This window comes from Python bivittatus, unplaced genomic scaffold (assembly GCF_059951505.1).
Source record: "Python bivittatus isolate LINGU-HERP-01145 unplaced genomic scaffold, Pbiv_v1 ctg000000_np1212, whole genome shotgun sequence".
NCBI lineage: Eukaryota > Metazoa > Chordata > Lepidosauria > Squamata > Pythonidae > Python > Python bivittatus.
Window position 1 is genome coordinate 5,622,657 of NW_028277028.1, and position 22,103 is coordinate 5,644,759.

Sequence of the window (22,103 nt, forward strand, 5' to 3'; positions counted from 1 at the left end):
GTCTAAATATAGAAATTGTCTAGGATTGGGTAGCCAAAATACTCAAAGCAATTTGGTCTTGGTAGGGGTGAGCCTGAACCTGTTACTCTCTATCCAACCCTCACCGCCTCTAGGCACTAGGACAGGATATTGGCAACATTGATTAGTTGACCTAAGATAGATAATACCTGACCCCAAAACAGATGTCCTCTCCTACTTGCCTCATGTAGATGTAAATCAGAATGGGTAAGAGCATCAAACCCTGTAGAATCCCACATCAGAATCTTCAGGCAAGATCTATACCCCACCCCACCCACTGCCAATACCAACTGAAACTGCCCACAGAGGTGGTAGTCTAGAAGGATATCCCATGATTTATATGAAAAACCGTGAGAGATCAAGGAGAGTCAGGATGGTTGCACCACTCCCATCCTGGCTAAGCAAACAAAGCTGTCTCCATATCTGCCCTTGTCTGAATCCTGACTAAAAAGGGCCTAGGTAATATATTTCCTCCAGGGTCCTCTGAAGCTGGAACTTGACCAACTAGAAAGAATCCAGCTCCAAGCAAATCCAAGTGATTTTATCAGCCAGATAGCTAGAGTATTCTTCTGCAAATGATCCTGTTGTTCGTCCCTCCCCAGCATGGACTGAATTTGGCAGAGTCTGCACACTCATTTCCCAAGTTCAGTAAATCCTCTGGACTCTATTTGATTCCATCAAAGATTTCTTTATTAAGAAGCAGCATACAGCTTCTATAGATTGAGTCTAATTTTCCCCAGCCTAAAGCTTTCCTTTTAACCCCTTTTCCCCCTTCCTTCTACTCTAGTTTCCCGCTTGAAATTCTTCGCGCCTTTCTCCTGGTCTCACGACTGCTTGACTTTGTTGGTGCCTCTAACCAAGATAACAGTCGCACCTGGCTCTGGATGTTTTCATTCCTCTCCTCTCCTGACTTTTATGGCAGGAACAAGCAAGCGGGCATAGAATTAACAACTCTAACATTTAACCCTGTGAACTATGCATCACTATTCTACTATTTATCTCTGCCTTGATTGCTAGCTTGCGCAGATCCTGACAGAATTACCTTAAATAGAGGTGCTGAATGGCTAGTTGCAATTGGAATAAACATGGAAACTTAACTATGTTTTGTCCCTCTTGTCACCTCAATGCAATCCCTAACATGGATTTCTACTTGTGCTTTCTGCTCTTAATCCTTTTCCAATGGTGCTCTAGGCATTTCCACTGATACTTCATCTCCCAGAGCTCTTCAGAGAACAAAAGACATTGCACAGGAGCAATCCAGTTAAGGCCCTCATCACAAGCCCGTTCCAGGCTGCAACTGGGCCCTAAATTCAACTGCCACCAAATCCTCAGGAAAAATCCCAAGCACCCTCTGGGTCCATTAGTTGCCTGGGGTCAACCAATCTAATAGGTCTACATCAGCAAACCAAAAAGCAATCAGAGAGTGATCTGACTGTGGCAAAAGTTTCACAGTAATGTCTTCCAATACCAGATCACACTGCAACTGCTCTGAGACAAAAAATAAAGTGTGACCTTGAGTCAGGTCCAGCCCAGGGATGGATGTTACTGTGCATTAGATAGACTGGCACAGCAGCAACAAACCCAGTTGCTCCCTGGAGTCCAACTTCAACCAAAGGGTTTCACATCCTGTTATCTGGGGGCAGTGTCTCTGAAAGCCATCAGGGTCTTTCAGATGACAACCCCTTGTTTCGGCAGGTGATGCCAAACATGAAACCAAGGTGGACACATCTCCAAGGGGGAAATTCCTCCCTCCAGGCCCCCAGTGATATCTGTTACACTGGTTACCTCATCAACAGTAAAATCGTGGATGAGAATAAATTTATTACATATTGGCCTTGTGTTCAGTAGCAGCAGCTAGAGTCCAGATGGAGAACCAGTTTGGTGTAGTGGTTAATGCAACAGGTTAGAAAGTGGGAGACTGTGAGTTCTAGTCCCACCTTAGGCACAAAGCCAGCTGGGTGACCTTGGGCCAGTCACTCTCTCAGCCCTAGGAAGCAGGCACTGGCAAACCACTTCTTGCCAAGAAAACTGCAGGGACGTCTCCAGGCAGTCGCCAGGAGTCAACACTGACTTGAAGGCACGCCCATGTGCACACACACACACAGTCCAGTTACCTGACATCAGGGATTGATACTGGGGGCTAGAATGTGGGACTTCACTCAACCAGCTGAATTTCTGAGCTGAATAAAGCAACTTTAATCTGGGGGAAGTGTCATCTACTGCTTGTGTCAGTTCTAGGGGAAAAAAGCATATTTTGCAGAAAGGACTGAAGCCATTTAACTGGGTTAGATTAGTTCTAATGTCTTTTTCAAGAGCAGATACAACTCTAGCAAGGCTCCATGATGGCTTGCACAGACTTAGTGCCATGGGCAAAAGCTCATTCTTAGCTCCTATAGTGTCTTCTTCCTGCTTCTTTAGCCCCAAATTGCCAGAAAATCTAAAGTCTTTTCTTATTTTGTTTGTTGTGACACAGTCCCTAGTCTAGTGGCTGTCCCCCTCCCTAAAGATGCCAGTCTTTGGGAGCAGGAAATGAACTGCCAAGGCAGGGTAGCCTAGAGCAGATGGTCAACCAAAAGACACAGCATTGGTTTCTTGGAACTGAGGGTGGCCCACTTAGCACTGTAACATTTTCATCCCATTTGTCACCACCGTAGCTTTCTTTACTGATTCCATGACTACAAAAATACATGGTAGGTGTGAAAAGAGATCCAGTCCAGCTGTCTCTCAGAAGACATTCAAAATATTTTCAAGGAAAAAATGTCCGGTCATCTCACAGAATAACAGATTTGTGGTGCATTTAACTCTGTGGCAGACTGATTCAGCACGGAGGAGTGGAGACTGACTCTTAAAATCTTAAACATTTCAGTTTGGTACACTGATTGTAGGCCTGTTTCTTTCACCAATAATATGCAAGTTGGGCCAGTTTCTGTCGGGCAGAGTGATAATCACAAACACTCCTGTTTGTGCAGAGCGCAGCAAAAACTCCAGGAAAATATTAGCCATGACAGCAAACACAATGCAATGTCCATTTCTTGTTTCCCAAAGAAATCCAGTCAGAAAGTATATACTAACTGGTGTTTATTGATAAAAATGCAAAATTCCATAAAATGCATACAAAATATAAAGAAAAACACATCTTCTCATTTAATGTAGCATCCAAGACTTATTAGCAACACAAGCTTAACAAAATCTCTAGCTACAAACTCTTAGAGAAGAGGTACACTACTTGGTACTTTGTTACAACTACGTAGCCCATAAAACCTACATAGTGGCTAACACTAAAACAACTAACAACTACTCAGAGAGACTGAACATTTTCCTCCCCTTGTATTATAGCTCTATGCCACCCCCCACTGGGTAACTAGCATACACACGCCAAAAGGTGGCAGTAAATAGCACAATACACAACACATAATAACAGGTGTTTTTCACATGATCTCTGTAGTCAAAATATTATTTGTTATTGTTGTAAAGATAACGGGATGAATCCTTTCCCATGAGAAAGAAAATCCTGGCAGTTTCTGCCAAGGTTTCCTTCATTAAGATGCAGAAGTAGATGATGCACTAACTACAGGTGGCTTTTCCACTGATTCCCAGTATTAGTAACTAGTACACCTGCAGACAACAAAAGAAACTGATAGTTCCCTGCTGCTCACTTCCAGGTGAGGATTTATGGTAGAGTAGATGTCCCTGAAGGAGCGGGGATAGCATTGTGGCAGCGATCGGCGGCCAGATGGCGAATTCTGGCCAGCGCTGCTTTTCCAGATAAAGGAGAGATCATGAGATAACCCACTTGCACTCTGGACAGCTGCTCTTTGTGAGTAGGCTGCAGGAACTGAAGTTTTGGCGGTTGACTCATGAGTTGAGCAGCCAGGAGTTGAGGGATTTCAATCAAGCTCACAGCCTTGATACAGCCTATATGGACACAAGGTTCGCACATGCCTCACATTCTTAAATACTTTTGGAAGTAATTAATTTATAGCTAAAGAGATTTTCGGAGCTGCGGGATAAGATAATTCCACTTGGTAAGTCAACATTCTTTTTGGACTGTAAAGGAAAAAAAGGTTGTAAAGATTTAAAAACTTTTGGCAAAAAGCTTACCAAAGAGTGGATGTAAGAAAATGCAAAACAGATAAAGTGAGCAGTAATTTTGAAAGATTACTTTTTGGTGAAAGTGCTTTTGAACAAATTGGAATTAAACTAGACAAACAGACCAGACCTTCGTGGGAATGTTTTGTGTTTACTATTAAAGAGTACAGACAATTGGTGGATTTTACAAAGCAAAAGATAAAGATAATATGAGCCAGACTGTGATGCTGACTGTAACTATGGAGATATTGACTGTGATGCTGACTGTATCTATGGAGTGCCACTTGAGACGAAAGTATTAAGGGCACAGGAAGACAAAACAGAAAAAAGGGGAAAGTTTGCCTTTTACTCTTTCCCTTGTAATTGCAACACTTTAACTTTTGGATTTCAATATTACAATAGCAACCATGAGAAAAACAGCAAAAATAGCAGAGGGGAAAAGAGAATCACTAGAGCAACCTGCAGAGAGAGGAATTACACCAGATTTACTTCAGAAAATGTTTGAGGAATTGGGCAAAGTTAGCTGAATCACTTGATATTAAATTGACAGCTTTTGAAGAAAGAATGGATCAAAGACTTGTAAAGATGAAAGAGGAGATGAAAGAAGTCAAGAAGATGGAAAGCTCTGTAAACAAGTGTCTGGAGATGTAAAACAAATTAATGACAAAGTAGAAATTCTGAGAGTAAGATCGAAGTTATGGGCAGAGAGCTGGAAAGAGAGCTACATAATTTGGCACTACTAGAAATAAGAGAGAAGGAATTTTGTTTGAGATTTAGAGCAATTCCATAGGATTCTGGTGAAGATATTAGAGAAAGGTTTATTAAAGCTTTAGCAAATTTTTTTGAATTGGGATGAGGAGGATACAGAGGCAGAAATGGATAAAGTATATAGAAGAAATATAATATTTGTGAGAATAAGAAATGTTCCAAGGGATGCCTTGGTGCACTTTGTCAGGAAGAAGACAAGAGATCAGATTTTGCAGCAGCATTTTAATACAAGACTGCAGTTTGATAATACAGATGTAATTCTTCTTAAAGAAACTCCTATTAGAATCTTGCATAAGAGAAAAGAGTATTCTTTTTTGACTGATAGATTAAAACAGAAAAAGATTCCATTTCAATGGGATAAATTGAAGGTGTGATTTTTACTTTTAAACAGCAGAGGTTTTGACTGAATTCTATCCAGAAGGTGAGGGAATTTTTAGAAATGTAGGAATTTAGAGGAACTGGAGGAGTTTCAAATGGAGGTGTCAGATGAGACTACACAAAAACTTCAGCAGATGCAACAGGAAACTGAAAGGGATGATACTGAACTAGGCGCTACAGGTATTGATTCTTCTAAATTTTTGGCTTGATCATGGATTACAAATGCTTAACATGGAATATAAATGTAGCAAATGCTCCTCAAAAGACAAAAAACAATTACCGTATTTTTCCGACTATAAGACGATACCTTTTTCTAAAATCCTTACGCTAAAAATTGAAGGGTGTCTTATTCAAGGAAGTCACCCGAGGAGAGAACCGCGCGGTTGCAAAACTGCCCATACTTTGTCTCTGCAAAGAGGTTTCCTCCTATGCTAGCCTCCAATCACGAGTGAAATAGCTTGAGTCTGCAAACAGACTTCCTCCAATCACGAGCCTTAGGTAACTGACGTCAGCTGATGCTGAACAAACCAATTGGAGGAAGTCTGTTTGCAGAGACAAGCTATCGGCAGTTTCACTCGTGATTGAATGTAATCAGTTATGCAAAAGAGCATGGAAATAGAGCTGCAGAGAGACGGTTTGGACCTCCTCCCACCGAGTGTATCAGGTAAATGTTAACTAATTACTAAATAAAAATGTGTTCTGCACTATCTTTAAAATATTGATTTCTTAATTTTGGGTTGGAAAAGTGGGGGTCTTGTACATGGGGGCGTCTTATTGACAGAAAAATATGGTATTTGAAAAAATTAAAAGAAGGGAAAATTTGTCTACAAGAGACACATATTAGAAAAAGGACATAAAATATTTGATTTACAAAAATTTGGGTGAAGAATTTATTTCAGCAGAAGCTAAAAAAAGAAATGGAGTTGTTTTGTATAAAAATCCCCAAATAAAACCAGAACTTGTATTGGCTGATCAATATGGTAGATTTGTTGGGCGGAAGTTAATTTGCATGTGACTAAGACTCTGACATTTGGAATTTATTTATTTATTTAATTTTTATCCCGCCTTTATTATTTATGCCCCAAGTGAGGATAAAGTACTGTTCTATAAAGGACTTATGGAGAGACTAATAGTTTTCTCTTATGAAAATTGGTATTTGATGGGGGATTGGAATGGAGCGATCTCCCCACAACTGGATAGAACTTCTGAGAAAAATATTAACATCACTCAAAGCAAATCACCAAAAGTTTTGTTCGATTTGATGAACAGTTTAGGGCTTGTAGACGTATGGAGTCAGAAAAATGGCAATTCAAGAGAATTTGCCCATTTTTCTGAAAGACATAGATCCTTTTCAAGAATAGATATCAACTTTCAAGAATTTGGCTATTAAGGTTTCTAAAGTAGAGATATTACCAAAGTCCTTTTTGGATCATAATCCTGTGAGTTTAGTTTATAAAAGGAAATCCAGTTCTTTTAGATGGAGACTAAATTAAATGTTGTTACAGAAAGAAGCAATAGTGAGGATTGTAAAAAGAAATTAAAAGAATTTTTTGAAAATAATTTTAAGAAGCTACTAATTTAAGAATGGTTTGGGACGCAAGTAAAGCTTTTATCAGAAGTTATTTCATACAACATAATAGTGAACTAAAAATAAAAGGGGCAAGAGAAAACACAAGCTATTTTGGATGAGAAAAGAAGAATTAAAGAAATTTCTAGAGAAGATAAGTATTTTTTAACAAACTAAGCTTTTGCAACAACAGTTATCTATGTTAACAGTAAGAGAAATGGAAGCAAAAATAAAGCAAAAAAACTTTTGCAAACAAACCAGGGAAATGGTTAGCATATAAATTATGAAAAGAAAAAGAAAAGAAAATGATATTGAAACTACAAGAGGGAGACACTATATTAACAGATAGCGTGGCCGTGCAAAAAGCATTTAATCAATATTATCCTAATCTGCATAAAGCAAGTGACATCTCTCTGCAGAAAATAGATAAACACCTAAAGAAAAAAAACTATAGGATTATAGAGGAACAGAAACAGATTATGAATGGACCTATAACAATATGGGAAGTTTCTGAAGCTATAAAAAAATCAAACAAGGAAAGGTGCCTGGACCAGATGGATTATCAGGTTCTTATTATAAATGTTTTGAGGAACTTTTACAACCTTTACAAAACACGATGAACTCTATCCTATAGGGAGGAAAGATGCCAGAGAGTTGGAAAGAGGCCAATATAGCACTAATACCTAAAGAGAGACTAGATTTGACTTTAACAAGAAACTATAGGCCAATATCATTATTGAATAATGGCCACAAGTTGTTTACAATGATTTTGGCAGATAGACCAAAAATAATTTTACAATAATTTATTCATGAGGATCAATTTGGGTTTTTACCTAAAAGACAAAGGACAATGTTAGAAATGTGTTGCAGCTAGCAGAGCACATCCATGAACGCCAGCTAGCAGTCAGAAGACATGATGAAAACTCCTTAATCTCACAACACATGGACAGACTCAACCACAGTTTCAACTGGGAAACTGTGAGCACCCTAGACAAGCCAAATAAAAAATCCTAGGGAATTCCTGGAAGCTTGGCATTCAAACAGATTAGCCATCAATAGACACATAAAGATAAACCACATTTACACACCATTCAAAAGAGACAATAAAAAAAGCTAAGAAGGAAACAAAAACACCAGAACACATCAGAAGCCAACATCCAGATAAGCAGAGACACCAATCAGGCAGAAAACAATATCCTAATCAAGGAACTCCCCTTCATGGATCACTGCCTTGTCATGGCGAAGGGGCTTGCGTAACTCAGTGAAGCCATGAGCTATACCGTGGAGGGCCACCCAAGACAGACAGGTCATGACAGAGAGTTCTGACAAAATGTGGTCCACTGGAGAAGGAAATGGCAACCCACTCCAGTATCCTTGCCAAGAAAACCTCATGGATAATGTTAAAAGGCTAAAAGATATGACGCCGGAAGATGAGCCCCTCAGGTCGGAAGGTGTCCAATATGCTACTGGGGAAGAGCGGAGGGCAATTCCAAGTAGCTCCAGAAAGAGTGAAGCGGCTAGGCCAAAGCCGAAAGGACGTTCAGCTGTGGATGTATCTGGAAGCGAAAAGAAGGTCCGATGCTGTAAAGAACAATATTGTATAGGTACCTGGAATGTAAGATCTATGAACCAAGGCAAGCTGGATGTGGTCAAACACGAGATGACAAGATTGAACATCGACATCTTGGGAATCAGCGAATTGAAATGGACGGGAATGGGTGAATTTAATTCGGGTGACCATTATATCTACTACTGTGGGCAAGAAACCCTTAGAAGGAATGGAGTTGCACTCATAGTCAATAAGAGAGTGGGAAAGGCAGTAATGGGGTACAACCTCAAAAACAACAGAATGATCTCAGTGCGTATCCAAGGCAAACCATTCAATATCACAGTAATCCAAGTCTATGCCCCAACCACTGATGCCGAAGAAGCTGAAGTTGACCGCTTCTATAAAGACCTACAACACCTTCTAGAACTAGCACCAAAAAAAGATGTCCTTTTCATCATAGGGGATTGGAATGCTAAAGTAGGAAGTCAAGGAGTTATCGGAATAACAGGCAAGTTTGGCCTTGGAGAACAAAATGAAGCAGGGCAAAGGCTAATAGAGTTCTGTCAAGAGAACAAGCTAGTCATAGCAAACACTCTTTTCCAACAACACAAGAGACGACTCTACACATGGACATCACCAGATGGTCAATACCGAAACCAGATTGATTATATACTTTGCAGCCAAAGATGGAGAAGCTGTATACAAACAGCAAAAACAAGACCAGGAGCTGACTGTGGCTCAAATCATGAGCTTCTTACTGCAAAATTTAGGCTTAAATTGAAGAATGTAGGGAAAACCACTAGACCACTCAGGTATGACTTAGATCATATTCCTTGTGAGTACACAGTGAAGGTGATGAATAGATTTAGAGGATTAGATTTGGTAGACAGAGTGCCGGAAGAACTATGGATGGAGGCCCGTAACATTGTACAGGAGGCAGCAACTAAAACCATCCCAAAGAAAAAGAAATGCAAGAAAGCAAAATGGCTGTCTGATGAGGCTTTACAAATAGCTGTGGAAAGAACGAATGCGAAAAGCAAGGGTGAAAGGGAAAGATATAAGCAACTGAATGCAGATTTCCAGAGAATAGCAAGGAGAGATAAGAAGGCCTTCTTAAATGAACAATGCAAAGAAATCGAGGAAAACAATAGAATGGGGAAGACTAGAGATCTCTACAAGAAAATTGGAGATATCAAAGGAACGTTTAGTACAAAGATGGGCATGATAAAGGACAAAAAAGGCAGGGACCTAACAGAAGCAGAAGAGATTAAGAAGAGGTGGCAAGAATACACAGAAGAACTATACAAGAAAGATCTTAATGTCCCTGATGTCCATGCTGGTGTGATCACTGACCTTGAGCCAGACATCCTAGAGAGTGAAGTCAAGTGAGCCTTAGGAAGCATTGCTAACAACAAAGCTAGTGGAGATGACAGTATTCCAGCTGAGTTATTTAAAATACTAAAAGACGATGGTGTTAAAGTGCTGCATTCAATATGCCAGCAAGTTTGGAAAACGCAACAGTGGCCACGGGATTGGAAAAGGTCAGTTTACGTTCCAATTCCAAAGAAGGGCAATGCCAAAGAATGCTCAAACTATCGCACAATTGCACTCATTTCACATGCTAGCAAGGTTATGCTCAAAATCCTACAAGCTAGGCTTCAGCAGTACGTGAACCGAGAACTACCGGATGTACAAGCTGGGTTTCGAAGAGGCAGAGGAACTAGAGATCAAATCGCCAACATTCGCTGGATCATGGAGAAAGCACGAGAGTTCCAGAAAAATATTTACTTCTGCTTCATTGACTATGCAAAAGCCTTTGATTGTGTGGATCACAACAAACTGTGGCAAATTCTTAAAGAGATGGGAGTACCAGACCACCTTACCTGTCTCCTGAGAAATCTGTATGCGGGCCAAGAAGCAACAGTTAGAACCGGTCATGGAACAACCGATTGGTTCAAAATAGGGAAAGGTATACGACAAGGCTGTATACTGTCACCCTGCTTATTTAACCTATATGCAGAGTACATCATGAGAAATGCCAGGTTGGAAGAATCACAAGCTGGAATTAAGATTGCAGGGAGAATCATCAATAACCTCAAATATGCAGACGATACCACCCTAATTGCAGAAAGTGAAGAAGAACTAAAGAGCCTCTTGATGAGGGTGAAAGAGGAGAGTGCAAAAGCTGGCTTGAAACTCAACATTAAAAAAACTAAGATCATGGCATCTGGACTCATCAATTCCTGGCAAATAGAAGGGGTAGAAATGGAAGCAGTAACAGACTTCATTTATTTGGGCTCCAAGATCACCGCAGACGGAGACTGCAGCCATGAAATTAAAAGACGCTTGCTCCTTGGGAGGAAAGCTATGGCAAGCCTAGATAGCATATTAAAAAGCAGAGACATCACCTTGCCGACAAAGATCCGCATAGTCAAAGCTATGGTTTTTCCAGTAGTAATGTATGGCTGTGAGAGCTGGACCATAAAAAAGGCTGAGCGCCGAAGAATTGATGCCTTTGAACTGTGGTGCTGGAGAAGACTCTTGAGAGTCCCCTGGACTGCTAGGAGGTCAAACCAGTCAATCTTAAAGGAAATCAACCCTGATTGCTCATTGGAAGGACTGATAATGAAGCTCAAGCTCAGATACTTTGGTCACCTAATGCGAAGAGAGATCTCTTTGGAGAAGACCCTGATGCTGGGAAAGATTGAAGGTAAAAGGAGAAGAGGACGGCAGAGGATGAGATGGTTAGATAACATCACTGAAGCAATGAGTACGAAACTGAGCAAACTCAGGGAGGCAGTGAAGGACAGGAAGGCCTGGCGCAATATGGTTCATGGGGTCACGAAGAGTCGGACATGACTTAACGACTAAACAACAACAACAATCAAGGAACTACCAAGGAGAAATCCATACCCCCACCAAAACTGGCAGGGCAAGGACTGTAAACAAATAGGGAGCAAGCCCCACACTCACACTGATGAGGTTATCTAGTTGGGTAATGAAACATTGGCAAAAAACAACAACCAAGCTTAGACAGCACCAAGGACTCCACAGTTACAACTTAACACCTGGATATCGTGCAACTATGTGACCTAGATTAGAACACCACTATTTTTTCATCTTTCAATGGGTCCACAAGGTATGTTTACGAACTATCTTGCCCTTATGCTGTTGGTATGAGCACTAAGTTTTCTTTGTAACATTTTTTTGTCCTTGGGCACAGATGCTTTTCCAGTTTGGTCTTGACAGGGGCCTATGACCCAATATTTTTAACAGGCAAGGTTTTACTCTTTCCGCTATTCTATCCCACAGCTTCTCTGAGGTGTTCCTCCATAGCACACAAGTTGCCACTGTGCGATCTGAATTTGGTTTTGAAGGTTTTAATACATCTCCCTTCTTGGTGGCCATTACCTTCAAGTAGAAGGCATTTTTTCTCTTCCAGAAGAGACTGTCATGATGAAGAGTTTCATAATTCTGCATATTGATCCTACTTTCATTCCAAAATTAACTTTTAATTCCACAGGAATCAGGAGCTATCCCTGCTTTCATACTGTCCAAAACCCAAGATAGCATTAGTAAAGGAATGACATAAATTAGACAAGTATATAGTAGAGTGATCAAATCTACCTGTGACATCAGGAATTCCAAGTAAGAGATGTTTTTGTTTATACATTTTCAGCAAGCTACCTTCTGCAGTGGCTATTGTTTCCAGAAGGATCAGACTGGAGTAGTCTCACCCCTTTGTGGTTCTATCTAGCATCACATCAGGAATACTTTTAGTTCTTCATCATCTTTCTTAGGCTTTGTAATATTATTTATTTATATGACTTCTATAGCCACCCATCTCAACAAGTGATTCTATTATTGATGTCTATACCTCAGCTGAGGCTTCGTTTGGTGGATGGGTTCCCCAACAGGTGGTTTCTTCCTCTTAATGGTAGATTTCACCCCCTCTTCCCCAGCTACCTGCCTTTAGGAGCTACTCTGGTATGTCCCACTGTAAGAAGCCCTCCTCCACTGTTGGAAAAAAGTCTCCTGAACGTACAGTGAAAGCTCACCTTCTATAGTGGATAGAAGGCACCTGACTCTCCCTTATCAATACTGAATAATTGGGATAACGTGATTTATTTTTTCATTCTTTTGGCTGGAATTCTCTTCACTTGTCATTAGTGAACTCAGCAGTGGGTACTCCTTCCTCACTGAGAGTTAAAATCTTGATTCTGCCTACTGGGGCAAGGGAGAAGAGGATCACAGGATGCCCTCTCCTGAGTCTTCACAGTAAGGCCAGTCTTCTATTCTCAAAATCGGCCTGTTTTTCAAAACATTTTTTTAACAAACAAGCCAAAATAAACATGCAAAGCCATCATTGAAGCAAATGTGTACTTATTAAGGGGGAAAAAAGATTTTCCACACTACACTGCTATAAAAAATGCTTATCAAATCTGCAAAACTACATGCTGATCTTGATACAAATACATGTTATTCGAACAACGGTGATCATATTTCTATTCTGGGCTTTCTGTTTGAAGTTTAAAGTTTCACTGTACAAAAAAGAAAAAAAATGCAAAACCTTTAGAAGTCTGAAGCATCCCTCTTTTGTATTCTACAGCTCTTTCAAAAGATTGAGTTGAAATTAAAAAAAAAAACTTGTAGAAACGAGGCAAGTAGACTACTGTTTATTTCTGTAAGCATGTCTGAGGAAAATTTAGATGCAATACAGTAAGAAAATAATTCTATGATCCAGGCAGGCAATTTTGGTTTTCAAAATTGAGGTTCTGGAGAAAGAGAATGAGCACTCCAAAACAGGTGAAACCAGAACTTCTGACCAGCTGTCATCAGATGAGAATCCAGATGATAATAATACTGATATAATACAGATATGTACAAAACTCATTGAGCTTTTCAGGGCCACTCCTTAACAGCCACATAGAAATCAGGTAAGCTGCTTTTTCCTTCAGAAAAGAGGAAGTGGTTTCCCTTCTGGCACCTATTTATAACCACAGCCTCCTTCTATGATATCAACCAGAGTCCTCCTGAAAGAAAAGAAAAAAACACATGGGCACAATTGCACAGTGAACTGGCCTGATGTCAAACTGCTGGCACAACTACAACTTGTTACTGGCAAAAAAATGTCTGCTTCAAAAGGGACAAGGCAGGGCTTGCATAAGAGAGAGTACGGTATAGTGATCAAAATATCTCAGCTAGGACTGAGAAGCTGAACCCAGGGATGAAGCTCACTTGGCAACTTGGGCTAGTCTCTGTATCTCTGCTTAATCTAGTTTGCAGGGTTGCTGCCAGATTAAAGTGGGAAGGGCAAAAGGAGAAAGATGATGTATTCTACCTCAAATTCCTGGAGAAAAGCAGGTATGAATTCAAATAAATAAAAGAAAGTAGGCAGAGAAGACTACTCCAGCTAAAACAGTCAATTTCAGTGATGTATTCCAGGTGCTCTGAGCAGTGGCCATCACAGTTACCTACTTGCTGACACTTACCTTTGCCCTTCAGAGAGTTCAAATTCTTCTAGAGTTCTCTTGGCAAGCACTGAAGTTGACTGTATACCGTAGTCAGCAGTCAGCTTTACTAGCTCAAGTGCTTTATCTGCTTGGTTGCTTTGCTTAATGCAGTTGAACACCTCTTTCACTGTCAAATCACTGCAGAAGAGAAAGAGGGATGTGGATAACCCAATGGCATCTAGAATATAGTTTGACTGAAAAACATTCCATCTGCCAAGTTATGACAGTAACTACTGAGAGGTGAGAAATTTCACAGCTCTTTCTGAAACCCAATAGCCCAATACCTATTGCAAATAATACTAAAGGCACCTCTTCTTTGTACCCCAAAGTAATTAGGTGAGTTCTATGAGCAGGGATGAACCTGTCCAGCCTTTTTAAAACAAAACACTGCTTTCCTAAAAAAGCTAAAGTATGGAATCTTATGTACAGATTTGATGAAAAGGACACATCTGCTGACAGGAAAGTTTAACTTGAATCATTCTATTTTTCTGTTCTGGAAAACTGCTAAAATAGCTGTGTGCTACCACCTTCTGATTCTTGAATCTCTGGGTATATAATGGTTGCTGTTTAATTCATCCTATATAAGAACAAATTCAAGGTTTCAAACTGTTGATCCAAGCAAGTGATAGCGCAGCTCAGAAATTAACAATACTGTTAGGAAAGAGTTTTGAAAGAAAAGGACTGTTGTAGATTCCACTTAAATTTTCAGTGCAATGAACCTCAGCCTTCCCTTTACAGAAGACACCATCACTCTGTTCTTTTCTACACTGAACAGTAGACCAAGAAATGGATCTTTTCTCAAGTACTGACAGTAAAAGCTAATTAAATATACTCTCCCTATCTATACATTACTTCTCTGCAATCACCAAAATACAGAAGTCTTCAAAGGCATTAATTAAAGTCTCAGCATTCAAGTAGTGGACTTGAATTTCCACAGAGTGTTTAGAGTGCTTACATGCAATGTAAACACCTTGCATTTTAAGATGCATTCACTGTTGCTTGTCATCTTCAAATCTGACACCAAGAACAAACTGGTCTACAGAGATCGATTCTTACAGAGACTTCATGGCACTAGACCTTATTGCCCCCCAAACTGCAGCAGTTCCTTTGATATCTCTGCTTACTCTTACTAACAAAACCAACAGTGCCTTTGAGGAAATGAGAAGCTGACATTTGGTGACGGAACTGTGCCTGGCACAGGACACTGCATGGCAGAAAGCAACATTCTAATCAAGGGTCAAATGAGACTGAATGCTACTGGGCAAATCAAATCAAAGAGAAAAGTAAAGACTGACATATTTATTACTGGGTCTTCCGAACAAAAGGCAAACTTACCTGGGAACTTGAGAGTATTTTTTAAAAAGCGTTAGCATGTTCCTATTTGGAGATGAAAGAAATAAAAATCACCATTTGAGCACAGAGATGAAAAAAGTATGAGCCAAAGTCCTTCAAGAGGCTTGACTTATATGTAATCCCAAATCTGGTCTTTTGACAAGTGCACTCCTGCTGTATATATGTTATGCAATCAATGAAAAAAGAACTACAACCAATTCTCCAAGGAAATCCAAAATCCCGCCAGGAAATGAATTTTATTTTTTTCTAACTGTGCAGATGGGACATTTGTTTAGTTTTTTAAAAACCCAAAATGAAAACTTATTGAATCAAATAGAATTCTATATAGGAAAAGAAAAAAATGTTCACAGAATATGCAAATTAAATAGTTTTAGCAACAACAGTCCATATACAGTGGAACAAGGGAGGACTGTAAAAGTTAGTTTCTCATTAGGGTTGAGATAAAGATTGGCGCTGCCTTTGGAAACATCTGCAACCACTTCTTCTGCGGCAGTAAAGATGAAACCGGCTGGTAGGTGTGGCAGCAGCATCACTCACATCTCCCCCTTGAAGATGATGACATTTTCCGGCAGCAGAAAAAAAGGCTTTTAACTCATACACCCCACTATTTTACTTCCCACAATGCCTCTATTATCCTGGTAAAAGATTGCCAGTTACAAAGGATTTTCTTTTCCCCGGATGCTACGTACACCTGCCTCTAGTCTAAAAGTGAGGCAAAATAAGTGAGACAGCCAGTCAGTAGCTGTTAAGGTGTTACTCGACTCTTTGGTACAACAGGTTCCATGCCTTTAGTTGTATCCCTCCTCCAGGAGCAGTTTGAGGGAAAGAGAAAACCTAAAGATAGCTAAGGATCTAGATTTCATTATATTCTCTCTCTCTGCCCCTCCCCCCCTCAATGTACTTTGGGGTTTGAGTTTTCAGTTAAGGGCCCTTTAGGGAAAATGTGTCCTCTACTCCTACTCTGAAGAAGGGAGTTGAAGTCAAAGGTTGTAACTATAATTGAGCTAGTAGAGACTTGACTTATCTGGTTCAGGAACCTGGGATAAGTTGGTTTGTTTCAAGATTTACCTCCAGAATGAAATACAAGTTGTTAGACGTAACCCTTTTTTTCTTACCAAGCGTCCTGTGTTCTGCCAGCCCTGGCAAAAAGAATTGTGGTATTATTAAGAGAAGTGTCTTTCCACAAGAGTTGTGTGTTCCTGCTCTTTAACTCATGGAGAGATTTTATATTTTCAGCACAGTCAGCAAATGCAGCTTGAGTCTGAAAAACATTGACATACCAAAGCATCTGCAGTCAACAGAGTAATCTAGGAATGAGCATCACTTAGGATCTGAAGCTAAAGTGGTGCTATGGCAGGGGTAAGTACATCTGCTGTACCAGTCAGTACCTTCCTTGAAGAAGGAGGTACTACCAACCGTGGCCACCACGCACGCCCATACCCACTCCAAAGCATCTACTAAAAATAATTATGACACAACGCCCCCCCCCCCAAAAAAACAGGTCTAAGACAAAAACAAAAACAGCACATCATTTGTAAGTATACTCATTCATACACCCCCTGGTAAAACTTTTAAAATTGAATACCCTTATTTATTTTTGTTATCTCAAAAGGCATTTGTGTATATTGTTGTTAATATAAATAAACATGGAAACTAAATGTGAATAAAACAACCAGGACCAAGACATTTTACTTTTTTGTTAATTTTCAATCAATGTTGTTTTCTATACAGGTAATTCTTGCTTACTGACTGCCTTTTGAATGGTTTAGTGACCGTTCAAAATTACAAAGGAGTAAAAAAAAAAAAAAAAAGCTTTGCAACCAGTCTTTGCATTTACGATTCTTGCAGCATCCCATGATCATGTGATCACCATTCAGGTGTTTCACAACTGGCTTCTGACAAGCAAAGTTAATAGAGATTACGGAAGTAAAATTGCAAGACACAGTCACATGATATCTTAACAACTGGGGTGATTCACTTAATGACTGAATGGGAAGTGACATCGTAAGCCAGTTGTGGTCACATGATTTTCTGCTTAGCGTCTGCGGGGCTTAGTAACAGAGTTGCTGGTCTCAATTGTGATCGCTATATACCTATAGAGGTAGTCCTCACTTAATGATGGTAATTGGGACAGGAATTTCCATTGCTAAGTGATGCAGTCACAAAGCATGATGTCTCGTGACCACATCGCTTAGCAATGGCAATCCTGGAAGTCCCCATTGCTGTCATTAAGTGAGGATTGCAGGTCATTAAGTGAGCACCTCCTCACATCTTCCTGCTGATTTCCAACAAGTAAAATGGGAAAGCCGGCAGGAAGTCACAAGTCCCAGATGGTTCACAAGCAGGCTGGCCGTAGGTAAGTGGCTACTATGGTGTGAGTGTGGCCAGGCTGGGGGTGGCTGCTGCTGAGTGTGGGAGGGTGCACAGGTGGCTGCCGCACAAGCATGCACTATGGAGTGCGGGTGGATGTGTGCTATGGAGTACAAGACTCCTGGGATTTTGTACTCTGTAGCTGGGCCCCTCGGGAGAAAAAGTGTCAGGAGCAGGACCAACTCACCGGAGCGACTTGCAACCTTCTCTGACAGCTTCCCCATTGACTTTGCTTGTGGGAAGCCACCAGGGGAGGTCAAAAATGGCAATCACGTGAGTGCAGGACTCTGTAACCATTGTTGGTGCAAGCTGGTTGCCAAGTGTGGGAGACAGCCAGGACTTCAAAAACTGGTCATAAGTACCACTTGTTCAACGCCATCGTAACTTAGAATGGTTGCTGATAGAGTGGTTGTTAACCAAGGACTATTTGTACTTTTAATCAAAAGAACACTTTAGTTTTACGATGGTTATCATATGATGGCTAATAAAAAAAGCCACAAAGTCACTTGAGTGAGTGGCCTAGAATGAATTAATGAAGGTTGCTATGAAATTTTCCAATTCTCTCAAAAAATTTAAACCAAAATGACTAACTGAACGGTCACTGCCTTCAAAGTGGATCATACTAAGAGGGGGTGGATGTCTTCAGAATTGTAGTATGTTGTCATTAGTATCTTATTGATACTTAACACTATTTCTCTTTCCCATTTACTTCTGGAGGCAAAGTTAATTATGAACCAGTCATAATTAATTCCTCCATAGATAAACATCTTCTGCTCTTTATCTATAGGCTATATGAAAAGACAGGCCCAAGAGTAAGATGCAATCAGGAAGGGGAGCTTTCTAATTACATTAAAATATCCAGAGGTGTGAAGCAGGGCTGTATATTAGCCTCACTGCTATTAAATATTTACATGAATTCCTTAATTAAAGTACTTCATTCAACAGATATTCATGTCCCTAAACTAGCTGATAGAAGAATCCCAACTGTGAAGTATGAAGATGATGCAATAGTACTCTCCCAAACACAAGGTGGCATGAGGCATGCACTGAACTCTAGCAAGCTATTGTAAAGATGAGTATTTAACTGTTAATTATGATAAAACCAACATTTTAGTTTTCTCAAATAGCAGACAGAAATACAAATGCTCAGTTAATAATAACACAATCAAACAAGTTAACCAGTATAAATATCTATGTTTTGTCTTTCAAAATAACAGGAAAATTACAGCCCAAGCTAGCTATGTTTTCAAAAGCACAGAAGAGCACCAAGGCCAACTTAAGATTTTACAGGATGCAAGGAGGTAAATTTGTCCCTGCCACAGTTAAGCTCTTTCAGACCAACGCAATTGCACAATTGATGTACAGGTAGTCCTCGCTTAACAACCATGCATTCAGCGATTGTTTGAAGTTACAACAACACTGAATGAATGGTATTTACAACTGGTCCTCAAAGTTATGACTGTTGCAGTGCCTTATGGTCATGTGATCAAAATTTGGGCACTTGGCAGCTCGCCTGCATTTACAACCACAGAGTACACGTCAACTCTCCACCAACCTATCTTGTCCCCATTTCTGCCCTTTTGGCCGCCTTGCCCTCCGACATTCCACCACCCCTAGCTGTTCTTCGCCATCTTCTTGCTCCACTGCTGACGAGGTGCGCCTGGCCTGGCTCCCTAATTGTGTACTGTTTTATTGCGAACATGATTACTGCAGTTCCATCAATTGAAACTTAATCCTGCATCATTTTTCTATGTTTTGTTCAAATAAGAAATAGTAAGGGCAGGTTTCCTGGATTCAATTCAAGCACTAGCTAATTTGTGCCATTGGCCTCTGCAATTTTATTTATTTTATTTTATTTATTTATTTATTTTCAAATTTGTATAAGTGTTGATATTTTCCACATCCAAGTCCCATGAAGACTCACCTCTGGAGACTGCATGTCCCTTGCCATAAGAGCCAGAACTTCCTGTACAAGAGGATCTTTGAGGCTAAATCCAAATTGCTTAATATCTAAGCAGGAAAGAAAGTTATCAGAAATAAAGCCATTGCAAGTAGTTTCTGCTCAATGAAATCAGTGACTTTACTACAGCTGATATGTGGATGCTTGATCCTTAAATTTAACTAAGCCTAATTAACCATTATTGTGTGGTCACAAATGCAGGAAAATGTATATACTGTAGGGAAGTTAATATAAAGGGAGAGTAACAAATATGTTGTTTTGATGGACAGTGGCATTATTAAACATCCACTCTAACTAGATCTTTTTTCCTACAATGGGATGTCACTGGGGATAAGCAATGAAGTTTAGAAATTTCACCAACTGCATTAGCAAGCCTGTAATTTGAGCAATAAATCTTCACTCTCACAGGATGAGGCATCATGGTGATAGCTTTCCTGAATCAAACTAGTGACACCAAATTGTGGCTTTGATCGAAATGCATATCCAAATTTTACTGATGCTCAAAGAGGTAAATCTGTCAAATACCAGCTCTTCTCAGTGAATTGGGAAGGTACCTCAATTATCACATTGGAAATAAGAAAAAGCAAAGTGTAATTAACCTTTCCAGATTTGGGGAATCAATTCCAAACAATCGCCAGAGTCCAATGCCTGAAGAAGATACAGCATCGTTCTAATATTGGGGTAAAACACCTGAAGAAAAAGATACACATGTTTGGATAACCACGGTTTCAAGTTACTAATGTTTAAACTTTCAACATTCACATTGTTGAATAAAAAATAATACTTACTGATGGAACCAATTTTTTATACCAGTTCAGTAAAGCATCAAGGTTTTCCATCATAGCCAACAATTCAAAAAACGATACACTGTAGCAAAGGGAGAAATAACAGGTTATCAAAACCCATCAACTTGAAGATGGAAAAGCTTACCGTGTAGTCTTATTAAATTTCTGTTTTGACTTCTCAAAAAGCTGCAAATAACTTAGAATAAAATCTTAATGCTTTGAACCTCAAAGAAAATGCAAGATACTGTAATATGAATTACTGAGTTTTCATCTATCAAAATTAAAATCACCTGCTGGTAAAACTTGACTTACAAATTTGGAATCAGATCACTGTTTGCTTCTTTCTAGAAACAGGCTCTCAATAAAAAATATTGAAGAGAAAGGGCCTTACATCATTTCTTCTTCCTTCCCTTTACAGTCCCTTCCTTTCTTATCCATAGGTGAAATTCAGAATAAGGTCCCTCCCCCATTTTTTAAAGACAAGCAAATACTTTGTTGAAAGTGGCCATTTCAAATGGTCGATGCTTGCTTGAGGAAATGGATAGGGTGCTTTCTAGGATGTCCTCTGCTACTTGTGGGCCTATCCTTGTCCTTCCAGGCTTCTGCAAGCAGCTGCGGGTCACCTAGATTTGAGAGGTAATCAATGCTTCACTGGGGGAAAGGGCACTGCCAGGAGCCTCAAAAGGGGCCAAAGTGTTAAGAGGCCTTTCTTGGACTCAGAGGTGTTAAGACAACTACTGCCCAGTGTCCAATCTTCCTTTTTTAAGGAGGACTGCTGAAATGGTGATGGAGGACGAACTACAAAGCACCCTAGAGGAAAAGATTATCTGCACTGGTCACTCTAGTGGATCTTTGTTAGGACCTGGATGTCAGGACCTGGATGGAGAGGGAATGCACTTATCCTGGCTCTCTTAAATCTTTTAGTGGTTTTTGATACTATTAACCAAGGTATGCTCCTGGACTGTCTACATGAGTTGGGGATTTGAAGCAAGGCAGAGCTACAGTTTGCCCATCCCAGAGTATAGAGGATGGCCTCAATGGACAGAGGGAAGATCCATTATCAAGGCAATTAACAGATAAATGTGGCTTAAGCCCATAAGAAGTAAGGTATTGTCAGCCTTACTTCTTATGGGCTTAAGCCACATTAAGACCAGGCAGGTAGACCAGGCAGAAAATATGACCAATTCTGCTTTATCGTAAAGCTACATTAACAGAATCTTGCAAGTCTGAAAGTACAGTTCTCCTGCCTTCACCTTTACAGCTCAAGAACTTAGGGAGGGTGCCTTTTGAGCCTCTTGCTCCACCCACTATGCAGCTGCAGGCTATGCTATCTCTTATCTAACCGTTCCTTAGGCAGCATCTCTTCCCCCCATCTCCCAAGGTCTTTCCTACACACCATTACAGATATTTACAAAAATGCCCAAAACAGGAGCCCCCCTATTCACATGAAGATAAAAGAGGAAGAAGGGGAAGCACATTCAGACTCCCAAGTTTTTGTTGCTATAGCCATTCTAATAAAAGTTTTAGGCCTAAGCAGTGTCTGTCTGTTTCTTGATCTGGTCTACCTTGTAGGGCTTTCTGTCTGTTCCAGTGTTATCTCCTGATGGGGAGACAAGGTCTGCAACTTTGGGGTCCTCCTGGACTCATGGCTCCACTTGAACAGATGAAGGCCATGGCCAGGGCATCAGTTGTGGGCCTTACCTGGGGTGGGAGGACCTTCTACAGTTAGTCATGCTCTCATCACTTCTGTGGA

The 22,103-nt window shown here is 40.2% G+C and overlaps 1 protein-coding gene across 1 annotated transcript in view; it reads right to left on the minus strand.

The window, feature by feature from the left end:
* Window positions 1-13,029: 13,029 nt before the first annotated feature.
* The window catches only part of PTCD3 (pentatricopeptide repeat domain 3), a 29,327-nt gene continuing 20,253 nt past the window's right edge, over window positions 13,030-22,103 (minus strand). The window contains exons 18-24 of the mRNA XM_007439251.3: window positions 20,354-20,432; window positions 20,165-20,255; window positions 19,530-19,615; window positions 16,351-16,496; window positions 15,218-15,259; window positions 13,862-14,020; window positions 13,030-13,402 (exon numbers count right to left, since the gene is read on the minus strand). Of these exons, the coding sequence (XP_007439313.3) occupies window positions 13,357-13,402; window positions 13,862-14,020; window positions 15,218-15,259; window positions 16,351-16,496; window positions 19,530-19,615; window positions 20,165-20,255; window positions 20,354-20,432 (649 nt within the window). The 3' untranslated portion in view covers window positions 13,030-13,356. The remainder of the gene's footprint in view (window positions 13,403-13,861; window positions 14,021-15,217; window positions 15,260-16,350; window positions 16,497-19,529; window positions 19,616-20,164; window positions 20,256-20,353; window positions 20,433-22,103) is intronic.